Genomic DNA, 12,761 nt, shown 5'->3' with positions numbered 1-12,761 from the left:
ACATGAGCTTCTGCAGCCAGAGTGTTGCTTTAGTCCATAAATACACATGTGCATTTATCTTGATCTGCTGCTCAAACAGGACTCAAATTCTGATGTATCTCAAAGAAATTAAACAGTATTAAGGACACTTCTATAACCAGCCTCTGGGATTTTAAAGGACAGGTCCAAACACTGGAAGTGATATAAGGAACATGGATGTATGTAAGAGGTCTACTGCAGAAAGAAGGGGGGGGGGGGGGGGAAAGGGAGGGGGACAGAACAACCTAAGTATAAAATTATCACAAGACTGTAATATCAGTTGTGTCCCTTCAGCGCTGAGGTACATTCCATATATTAGGTCCTTTCCCTTGATTACTAGCTCCATTACTTTCTTCCTCTTCATTACAAAGCCACAGTCCTGTCTCTTAACCGATGCTTTCCTTGGTCAACCAATTACAATAATCGAGGAAGTAGTTTAGTCAATATCACCTTAATAAGGTGTTAAAAACATAAGTAACTAACAATTCAATAGTCATTTTCAGCTTTCAGTTGCAAATTCAGACTTATTTGCACCTCTATCTTCAGCAAGCATCTCCAGGATGTAAAAGCATTTTAAGTGAAATAATCAGACCTCTCCAATGTTATTTCACCTCTTCTTTATGGTTACTAAATTGGAGTTGCACTGTCAAATCACTCTGTCTTTAAAACAGCATCTATATCAGATGTGTTATCTGCTAGATCCTAGGCTACCTATAATATCACCCATTTTCTTTCATTTTTCAATTTCCCTCATTTCCTCTTTGTCAGTCAGTACAATTTCTGAAATAACTAATATTCACTCAAATAGTCCTGCAACTAGTTCTCTTTTTTTTCTGACAACTTCTTCACAAACATCTATGTCTTAATCAGGTCATTTTCTCTCTCCCTCAACTTTGTACTTTTTTCAGATTTCCTGCTTTAATTTTTTCAAGTTGCTTTCAGTTTTGTGGTAATTCTCTTTGCTTTTTCTCCCTTTAATCTTAAAAGCATATGAGCTACAAGCCATGGGCACTTTTTGCAATCAACACAGGGTCCAAATCTGTGCAGTGACACTTGTATTTCACATGGACTGAATCATCCTGAGGGAGCACAGGAGAGTGGGAGCATCAGCCAAAGGTCTAAATAGGTACATTCAGTCCATCATCTTACCACACCTACAGTCTGGAGGGGATTCTCACTTTACCTCCAACACAGAATTTTGCAGTGAGTAGAGTCTTTCATTACATCATAAGGTAAGAAAATTCATTAATCATCTCATCCACTTTGGATATCAAAGCAGTCAGTGATGTAACAGCTACTGGATGAACATGTGGCTGAGAGCAACTCAGCCTTGTTATCACATACCCAACTCAGCCAATAGCCCATTCAAGGCAATGCGTTCACAAATTCAAAACCAAACAGAATTACTCCACTTGCCCACCCTACAGATCCTTTAAATCATGCATTTTCCCAGTTATAGCTGTTAGACTTTATTCCAACTCTGAGAACACACTTGTTTAACACACTATGAATTGATCTATGACTTACAGTTGGCCCTTCTGGGAAAAATAAGAATGGAAAACAGGTTGTTTAAGGAGCTCTCTAGAAATGTAACTGTGCTTGTAACTGTTCCTTCTAATCCACAGATGGGTTCTGAAACTTCATCTCAGGTCACCACAACCTCCCAGTGATGACAAAACCCTGCTGAACACCAGAATGATCCAAGTAAACAGATGCACAGGAAGGGTGCATCTTAAAAGTCCTCTTAAGTAACTACAACACACAGAGTCTCGTATGCAACAAAGAGACACAAGTCTCTGAACACTGGAAACAGTGGAACCTAGTGGTGTATGGGTTTGTATAAAGTCATTTGACATTCTAACTCCATTTATATTAAGATTCAGCATAAACTGAGTGTCATCTAAGAATTTACACAGGAGATAGCTGTTATGAATATCAAAGTTGGAAGACAAATTTTCATTGACTTTCATATCTCTGATAATCCACAGGGGAGAGAACTTTGACTGAAAGTGGCTTAAGTCTAAGATGATAAAAATTTCTTCTGAAGCCTTCTCCACATCTCAGGTATCCATAAGGGTGCTCATTTGAGTGAGTCTTCAAGGCATAACAAGATTAAATTTATGCCACAAGCTTATGTTCTCATCTCTGCCTGGCCAATTGACCTCCCACACATTCTTGTGAGGGTTGGACCACTGAGACTCCTGCTTTTCCATTACTACCGATTGCATTTGGGAGCCAATGCTTTAAAAAGCAAAGTGGGATTAAGCATCTCTTATTTCCATAGAAAGCAGGCTGCAAATAAGGAACAGGAGACATTCATCCATACGCATCCAAGTGAAAAACCAGTGATTCAGCAGCAATTCTAGGTTACCCTATTCTCTATTATTGCTGCACTGTTGTCTACTGGATTAAGCAAGGCAAAAGAATCCTTGCAGGTTAGACAACCCAGTCTCCTTTAAACCAGGGGGAAAAAAAAAAAAAAAAAGAGAAAGAGATTCTTCAATAAGTAAGGAAGATGTGGATGGGGTAGGCAAGCCAAGGGCCTGGGTGATAAGAATGAAAGAGACACAGCAATCAACAAAAGAGCTGAAGTGGAATTTCTCTAAGCATAGGCAGGTAAAGAAGGAAGCCTCTGCAGAACAGCCTCATGGAGAAAGCTCTCAAACCTGTACTGAGGAATCAGCACACTTGGGTGCCTGTCTGAACTGCCTCTACACTAATGCACACAGCATGGGAACAAACAGGAGGAGTTAGAAGCCTGTGTGCCGTTTCTGGACTATGACTTCATTGGGATAATGGAGACATGGTGGGATAGCTCACAGGACTGCCGGGCTACCGTGGATAGATAAAGGTTGTTTAGTGAGGACAGGCTGGCAAGGTGAGGAGGTGAGTTGTCTTTTAAGTGAAAGAACAGCTGGAATTTGTGGAGTTCTGCTTTGGGACTGTTCAGGAAATGGTCAATAGCTCGTAGCTTAAAAGGCAGACCACCATGGGTACTACTGTAGTAATATATACTACTATGTGCTATAGAGCATATAGTAGCAGTCTACTGTATGTAGTAGCACATGCTATGGACTTCCTAATTAGGCAGAAGTAGATAATGCCTTCTTCAGACAACTGGAAGAAGACTCATGTTCACAGGTCATACTCCTTACAGTGGAAATTCTTGCCACTGTGATGTCTTCTGTGTAGAAGGACAATGTAATCTAGGGCTCAAGCAATCTAGAATTCTACAGTGCCTTGATGAAAACTTCCCAAGGTGATCATGAAGCCAAAGAAAGAAAGGCGTCCTGCCTGACTCAGTATGCACAAATAACAAAGAACTGGCTGTGCATGTGGAAGTTGCTGGCAGCCTTGTCTGAAGTTTGGTTATGGACAAGTCAGTAGTAGTGTCCCCTCCCTAGCCTGAAATATTTTGTTAATGAACAAGAGAACAAGTTTCTTGAGATCCAATAACCAACAAAGAGCTACTGCAGTATTTATGCTGTTCCTGAAGCTTCTGAAGAGAGAAGCGGCAAAAATCAAAAAAGCTAAGTTGTGTTCTATGCAAAACCCACATTGAGGAATACCTTTCAATAACTCAATACTCTGCAAATATAAGACTACCAATCAGTAAACTAGCTAACTATGCCAACCATTAACAACAGCCATATGGTACTAAGTGTCATACTTTCAGCTGATACCATTGCAGCTACAAAGCCTAAAACACAAAAGCCAAAGGCTACCCCAACTAGAAGGCAAGGAAGCAAATGTGCTCAATGAAAGCACATTTGAAATGAGTTGATACTTCTACTGTAACAACAATGGTACTACTAAGTAACACTGGAGGATTTTTATTTCCTAGTACCATGCGTAGGAAAAAAGTTATCTACAAGCCAGCTGTTTTTTGTAAAAAAGTGTTATCAGCACTTGAAGGGAGATATGTGAAATTTTTAAAATATGAAAAAAAGTTTAGACATGGAAAAGTATTAGTGGTGTAGAATGAAATGAAACATACACTGGTACGGTTGCTTATACTATACCATATTTTCCTTGTGACCTTTTAAACAAATTACAGAATGAAGAATGGAGTTTTTAATCTACTGACACATAATAGAAAATGGAATGCTAGCAGTGCTTATTTTATCTAATTTCTGCATTAAGTTGGTTAAGCAATACATGTATTTGAATATATATATATATGTATTTAAATATATATATTTTTTCATTCAAATGTAAAGTATTTCAAATATTATATTGTCTTAAAAGGAAGCAAACTTACAAAGCAACACATACCTGATATACCCTGAGACTCCTTCTGTAGATCACAGTACCACAGTCTGTTCACTGGGTCACAGCCTTCTCTGATAGACAGCAAGACGTATCGACCATCATCCGACACCTGTAAGAAGTTACAGAAAAATCAAAGACAATTCACCCTATGGAAAAAAGAAGTCCAATTTGAAAAGTGAGTTCACACATGCAGAAAAATCTAGTGCTGCTGTTAAATGAACATTACAAGCTACACCCACATTATAAATTATTTGATGAAGCTTCTTGGTTTGCTTTTGCACATGCACATATACACATAACAGAATTTCTGAAATGGTGTCTGCTAGTACAGAAAGTCATCAATTAATCCTTCTTGCTACTTAGGCTTTGCAAACATACTACATTTCTTGACAAAGCTTTTGAAAGTGCAAGTCCAACAAAGAAAGGCAAAAAGTAACAAGAAGTCATAAACTCAAATCTCCCTCTCCTGACTACGCTCTTTTAAGCATATTCTAAAACTACCCATTTTGATGTTTTATTAACAGAGCTGATAGAGAAGGCTGTTTACTGTCCACATTCTTATATGACCATATCTAATGGAAATTTAAACCCTCAGTCACAAAATATGAATTTGGTTACTGGAAATTTTCCACTTGGCACTATACACAGCTTCAAAATAATTCTTACATTGTAATTACTTCTTAGATATATTTCAGTTTCTATTTGTAACATTTGTTATGCAAAGTATCTGCAGAATGAGTTGCACCAAATAAATTTCAGAAGAACTAGGTTCTAATTATGCAGCTACTCCCACAGATCCACAATTTTAAAGACACAAGAAAGGCACCTAGAACAGAAACAAATCTCAGTGTACGAAAGCTAACAAAAAAACCCCAACAACGAAACACTCCTTGAAATAAAAACAATCCCCAAATGAGTGTTTCCAATTTGTATTTTTACAGGTATTTTGTTAAGAGTTAATTATACCACAAAAAAAGTCCGTACAGCTGAAAGCTCACAAGACAAATAGAAAAGAACACTTAAGATTCCTACTGTAGCCTAAAACTACTCCATTATATGAAAGAGCAAAGACATCTTTAACAGGGCAACCTGCAAAATTGAGATATTTCCCATTCTCCTTCCTAGAAACAAGTATATCCAGAAACAGAAACCAAGATTAGGTGATCTTTCTTGAAAGATCCATCTTCAGTGGTTTTAGGTAAGCAATAATTGCAGGTGTAAATTTTAATTAAGAAAATGATTGCAATATGCTGCTTAAACATCTGCCCATACTTGTAAAAGCACCAAGTTCCCTTCACTTTCTCACCAACTGAAAAAACATAACAAATAATTTTAAGTTGTATATAAAAATACAGATTTCAATTAAACTCAAGACTATGACACACAAAAGTCTTTTAGTCACGGTCAGAACCCACATAAATTTATTCTTTTTCTGTGAATAAAACAGTTAAGAGAAGACTGGTAACTTCAGACAGGATAGAACAGAGATGTGCAAATTTCTGATGTTGCAAGGGCAATTTAGAATCTCTGATGACAGTGAATCTGAGTACATCTAATTTTTCCTTCCATATTCCCAGCTGGACTAGTTAAACGTTGATAGCAGTTTATGTTTAATTTGAAGTAAGAACTCCCAAAGCATCTTGCTGGTGGGATACCAATTATGTGTGTCTCTATCACTGAAGCTATTCTTTTACCAGTGAGTTCTACAACCCAAAGGAATGTGACAGAAACAGGACAAGATGGTTGACTGCAGCATGCTAAAAAGTTCAGTATTATACTGCAGATTTAGACATCCATATTGCAAAATTACTGTTTGATGAGCAATGTTGGCAGCAGCATCACCTTATGCAGTCTCCACCTCTAGCTCTTCCTACTGCTGTAGTTGCTTGTGTCCATGCAAGTTCATTCCCCATGCCATGCCAGTACAAGCACCCACCATTTGTGAAGTAAACCAGTTCAGGGAACTGATCTAACTGCAAAAATGGCAAGTTAAACAAACAAACAAAAAATTTAAACCTCCAAGAAACAGAAAAGAAGAAAGAATCCAGAGGGAAAAAACACCCAAACAAACAAAACAAAGAATCTGGGAGGTGAAGGAGAAAGAAGAAAGAAAAAACTTTAAAAATGCACAATAAAAAAGGAATAATAGAAGCAGCTCCTCTGCCAGATTAGTACCTCAATCAGTTCACTGTTCAGTTGCACAAACGGCCAAGCTAACACACAGCACCAAACAGCTGGAAACATGAATAACAGGGGCAGAGATTGCTCAAGGCAGCTCAGACAGCAGCACTGATGAATGTGTGATCACAGCCCAAATGCCACTGACCCTATGCTGTAAACAGACAGGAGTATGGGTTTCAGGATGGCAAAAGGAAATAGGATTTACCAACTATCATTTGAATTATTCTTATACTGCTACATCATCTTCATGAGCTGAGCTGCAATCCCTGCTCTTGGCTCACAAATTTATGAACTGAAATTTCATACTGGTACCTCACTCAGATCTCAGAACCATGCATTCATGGTTCAGTGTAAGGGGGACAGATGCAATGTCAGACCTGGTCTCCCACATTTAAGATGAAAAAGGGAACATATCTCAAGAATTTCTGAGAGAGATCTGGAATGACAAGCAGTGCACATTTCTCTCAATAAAAAAATTACTATCATTTCAAACAACACCCACTGGTAAAAGGTAAGCAGGCTATATATAAAGCAATTGCACCTCTTAAAACAACATTTAGTATCTGTCAAAATAGGACAGATGAAATCCTGTAGCCTTTCAACTGGAGCTTTTAAAAACCTTCAGCATTACAATGATTTTACTGGCATAACACAGCACTAATCCCTAACTCAGCACTAGTAAAGAAAGGATTATTTCAAAGAGCTGATGTTGGTATGTAGCTTTTAGTTTCACTATTACTGTCCTTCAGTCAGTTGGTAATTTTGAGTTTGTTAGATATTTTATTTCTTAAGTATTTGTTGTGACCATCATTACACCATACAAACATACACTACACTATCACTAAGACAGCTGTACTCCCAAGTACTATTTTTATCTAGTCTTTCAAGCATCAAAACCTTTAAATCATCCTTTATAGTAGAGCTTTGATTTATAGTGGAGTGTTTTCTGTGGATTGTTTTTCTGCCTAGCAATTTCGTTTCAATGTTAACTCCATACTGTTCTCTCCATTTTGATGAACAATAACCACTGCTAAGACAAACATTAAAAGAAGAAATGGTTTACCTGTAACTTCAATATATCAGTGAACACCAAAGTAAGAAAAATTATTTGAAGTCTAACTAGTAAAAAGAATTTTCTAACCACTCAAATCTTGTCTTTTGTTACAAATCCATTATACAAGCCATATAAGGAACTGCAAAGGGTTACGAGGATCCACAGCAAAAACAAAGGGAAATATTTTGTCTAGCAGCAGTGGCAGCAGATTTCAGACCAAAAATTCATACATAATTGAACAAACAACAACAAAAAAGAATGAACACAAAAAAAGCTGTTGGGTTTCTAGACTTCCTGGCTTTATGTATCACTCAACTAAAATGTCAGTATGAAAGATATTAGAGTGCTCTACTTTCAAGTCATGTGCATACCACCAGTGAATATTAATACAAGTTCTGTGAACACTACCTGGACAGTCACCACTGCCAGATTAAGGACAAGAAAGACCTCTCTATATTTAGTTCACAAATAGGGGCCTTTAGAGTATGTCATATTCTATTAAGGCAACTATATATACACATCATTCCTATATAGATATAAATTAGAAGTTTTACTACCTTTGCCTGTTTTTGTTATCATGGTGGAAAAAACATAATCACTGCGTAATTTGTTTCTGCAAAACAAGGTACTAAAAATAAAATAAATAAAATCCAATTATTAGATCTTATGTCGGTGTTGAGAAATAGATAAACTCTCTTCTTAACTGCAGACATTAACACTATGGTAATGTACAACCTGATCTGCATCTGCAGTTACCTCACAAACTACGCTCTCCATGCACTGGTGCCCTTTGCATATGAAATTGAGCAATTGTCATTGCTATCTAATGCATTTCCAATGAAGCACAGCAAATGAATCATGTACCAAAAAAAAAAAAAAAAAAAAAAAAAAAAACCACAAAGTTCACAAAAATCACAGACAGAATCAAAGCTTCCAACAGAGCTAAAAGGTCAAATCACTAACTGTAATGTATCCAGCCATGAAAGATCAGATCATCCACAAAAAGAAAGATGTGTGGCAATAAAGATGCAACCATGCAACGCATTGGCATTAATAACCAGGAACTAAAAACTCATGGCATCAATGAGCTGGATTTTAACACTGCTACAATTTTAAAACCACCCAGAGCAAGTGAATAGATTTCACCTAGTCACCACAATAAAACAGATTCATGACAGCAGTTACTTCCTTAACTTTAGATACAGGCTGCACAAAGACTTTTGTGTAACACCACTAACCCTGGATATGACTCCACTGAGAAGAATTTACATGCAAGAAACCTTTCACTTGCTGCAGAAATTACCTCTTTTGTTATTTATGAGGTTTTTTAAGCTTTCTATCAGAGGAACAAAGGAAAATATTAAGCGCAAAAATCCACAAAGCATGTGTGTTCTACAGAATAAAAAAATTACTGTAAAATTTGCTGAAACATTTGGCAAATAAAGAGCAATTACACTGTCTGAACAGCTTCAAGTGTTCTACTATCACAGATGTGCACATGTCTGTGCTGCAAAGATCTGCCTGCATGATGACAAAGAACCCCCGCAATAGTCTCCCAGCCTTTCAAATTCCACTTTTATTACCTCAGTTTTTATTAGAAAAATCAAAGCTAATTTCTTTCCTAGAAAAGGAAACCCTTTTGTAAGGGGCTGTGGGGTTTTGTGGGTTTTTTATGGGAGTTGTGGGGTGTGGTACTGGTTTGTTGTTTTTTTAATGAAGGAAACATAAAGCTACGTTCTGACATGAGCTTTGCAGTGGTGCCAGAAAGTCACTGAAGCTTGCAAATGGCTCCTATCACATTTTATGTTCTCACAGTCTTTTGAGACGCTGAAGATTGCGGCACGAACTCCCTCCCACAAAGCAACCTCTTGGGACTGTCTGCACAATCCAAGTCCCCTGAAGCTGCTACTCTCAGGCTGTAAAGGTGTTGTTCTGTTTTCTGTTTGCAGAATATTGGTTTCAGAACCAACCAGATTTCAGAAGCCCTAACGATGGGTGAGGTCCAGTAGAATCTCATTCCTACACTCAGAGGCACAGGCCTGACACGTTATCCAGGACGTGGACATGGTTACATGCAAACAACATTCTGATGGTGTTCTATCCACGCACTTCCCAGGTTAAAAAACTTGCCCTGGCCATTAACTCAAATCCATTATTCCAGCTGGGTTTTTATTCTTGGATTTTAGATACAATGTCCTGGTATATAGAGCACTTATATTCTGACCATATCCTTTTAAGCCCCTGCTAACTTTGGAGTTGAAGGAGCCCTACCAAAGCCAGAGAACAGGGATTTTGATCCTAGATCATCATGCTTATGACTTAGAATTCCAACAGAACACCAGGCAGCCTTGTTCCAAAGAGGAACACACCAATATGTACACACATATTTACAGGCATTCTCTTTCCTAAGTCTAGCACAGAATAAAATCACTAGCCTTCTACGGTGACAACCATCACATGATTTTTTACTGTGGCTAACAGCTTCTTTTTGAGCAATGAAAGCACCAAAGCATCTGGAACCTGGCTATGTAAGAGATTATCAGCTCCCATAGTCCCAAGTGCAGCCACGATTACCTGTCTCTTTCTTAAGAGTAAAATTCTCTGGGCCTACTGCCATGGCTGTAGGGAGATATTCATACTAGGCTTCTGTTCAAGATTCATCCTTGACTAAGAGAGTGTAAGGCTTTAGAAAAATTCCCACAGCCCTGTTTTACCCAGCAGTGTGTCTCACTTGAGCGAACTGACAATGTTTTCAGCACTTCCCCTCCATGCTGCTCACTGCTTCTGTGCTGCTGCAGTGAAAACACTATAGCCAGCACACATCTGGCACAGCCTACTCCTCTGTGCTCTAAATTTTATATGCAAGATCACCTCCCTGGTTTAGAACCACTGATGTTAACTGACAGCTCTAAATATAAAATCAAGAATTAAAAAAAATAATTGTCAATTCAGAGACAGTGCACAGTGTTTGTTAGAAAACATGAAAAACTGTACTTATTTTACTGCTGGCGGAATTGGGATAGGAGGGTTCCCCTCACCCACTCCTTTCTGTTCTGTTTACTTTCCTGCTCGTACCACAGGGACTTCTTGCACTACCAACTGTGAAAGACTGTTATATAACTTCTTGTTTAACTTTGAGAATAACAGCCTGTCTGTGAAAGAGAGATATGCTTAGTCAATCTGGAGAAGAAGCAAGAAAATGCTACTTAAACAGAGAAGCATGGGAAGCTCCTGTTTTCCCAGAGTACCTATGACATTGCCAAGTTAAAAATCTTCATACCAGACTGCCCTCTGCTGGGCTGTTATTCAATTAAATTCTATCCCTGCCCTTCACAACTCTCCCACCATTCTAGAATCTGTACCAGAAATGCATATGCTTTTTCTAGACTAAAGAAAAGATTTGACAGCCTCTTTTTCAAAACTTATATATCTGACTAACAACAGATTTTTTCCTCACAAGCAATTCATTCAAGCGAAGAGCTGGAAATGCATCTATATTTCTCTGCCAACATCATTTTCAGCACCACAGATTTTACTTGAATCAAGCATACTTGGGGCTGGTGTTGAATGTATAATAAGTAAAAGAACCCTGAAGCTATTTGCTTGCATATTTTCCTGTAAATATATTAAGCTGACAAAATTTTATACAACCCTCTTCTGTCCTTATGAATGACCTAGTTTCCCATCTCCATTGAGAATACACACCACTCCAAGTCCCTACATACACCTGAGATCATTTTTACTGACGCATCATGGCAATACTATTAATTTTGCAGTCTCTGAAGGATCTCTTTTTCAGGTGCTTTTCACTTGCAAGTGAGGTATTTCTCTTCCTTGGCCTTGGCTGCAAGACCTGCAAATTCTGTTCAAACCTAGGTATGAAAGTTCAACTCTCCCCCACCCCACCACAGAGAAAGGTTTGGTATTTAAGACTAGAACACCCACACAATAATTCAACTTTTTCACTGAAGCTTGTGTAAAACCTAATGTCTCTAGGTAGTGGGACTAGCAAAGCTGGTAAAATAAAAAATATTTAATTTATCTGACAGGAATACATGAAAGCATGCATTTTATAACATGTTGAGCTGTGCAAAGTTGTATTTTAAAATCTCTAGCATCATCTTAGCACCAAGGAAGTACATTCAGTATGGTACCAAATAGCTATATAAATTGATTTTGACTAATGATATTTTAATTTTTCCCCCATTACTTTGTGGTCTTCCACTTTCCCAAACACTTAGAAAAACTGACTAGAAAACTTGTTGAAAAGATTTTTGACCCATTGCACAAGGATGAAACCACAATTTGCAATTGCACTGTTTCGATTTGGGTTTTTTGGTTTTTTTTGTTTTTTTTTAATTGCAGAATATTTTTCTCCTGGCCATTAAAAACCATTTTTTCATTAGTATCAGTACAACAGACCCATGTGTTACAGCTGGAGTTCACAGCACAACCCCAGAATATCAACTGTTTTAAAGTATTCTCACTTAGAAAAGTTAACGATTATTTACAGACGTGGATCTCTGCTTTTCCACTCCTCCCTAAAATAACATTTCTTCTTAAATACTATGATTTCTGGAAATTTATGCCTCCTAGAGGTCACAAAAACCACCATAAGCAGACATATCCATCCTGTAACATAAATTTATTAAACAAAAGCCCTCAGTAGGGAGGTGTTTCTCTATGCACTGTCCTCCCCACTTCCACAACAGTACTGAGGCCATTCCAACTCCAGTGGTTTCAGAACTCACAGCTGTGCTACACTCCTTTATCTCCCAATTCTGCAGCAAAAGTCTAATTAATCTGACTGCAACAGTCCTTCCCCATGGAAAATGAATCTGCCTTCACAACATGTGTAGTTAGCTCATGATACTGGAAAGGAATAATAACAACAATAATAATAATCAGCATCACTCATGTGAATCAGGTGGTATATCATTACAGCCCATCTGTCACCAACAAAAACTCCATTTATTTATGTAATTAGGGAAAAATAAGGATAACAATGTCCAAGTTACATTTTATTGCCAGTTAAAATCCAGAACTGACTAGTTTTTGAACAGGTAAAAAAAACCACAAGTCCCATTTGCAAGTTTCCATTCAGGTCAGCTGTTAAAAATATGTTTCACGGATACATGAGATTGTGCAAATGTGGTTGTGGTTATTTGCAGAACCTACAGATAAGTCTGATTTGTTAGAGAAAGCTCAGTCTCATCACTGCTGGGAAGCCTTTCAC

General features: G+C 37.8%; 1 protein-coding gene across 1 annotated transcript in view; it reads right to left on the bottom strand.

The window, feature by feature from the left end:
- Positions 1-12,761, bottom strand: part of PREP (prolyl endopeptidase) — an 88,339-nt gene that overhangs the window by 59,503 nt on the left and 16,075 nt on the right. The window contains exon 7 of the mRNA XM_040058376.2: positions 4,294-4,399. Coding sequence (XP_039914310.1) covers positions 4,294-4,399 — 106 coding nt within the window. The remainder of the gene's footprint in view (positions 1-4,293; positions 4,400-12,761) is intronic.

The sequence above is a fragment of the Hirundo rustica genome, chromosome 3 (genome assembly GCF_015227805.2).
Source record: "Hirundo rustica isolate bHirRus1 chromosome 3, bHirRus1.pri.v3, whole genome shotgun sequence".
Lineage (NCBI taxonomy): Eukaryota > Metazoa > Chordata > Aves > Passeriformes > Hirundinidae > Hirundo > Hirundo rustica.
This window is presented reverse-complemented; position numbering and strand designations above follow the sequence as displayed.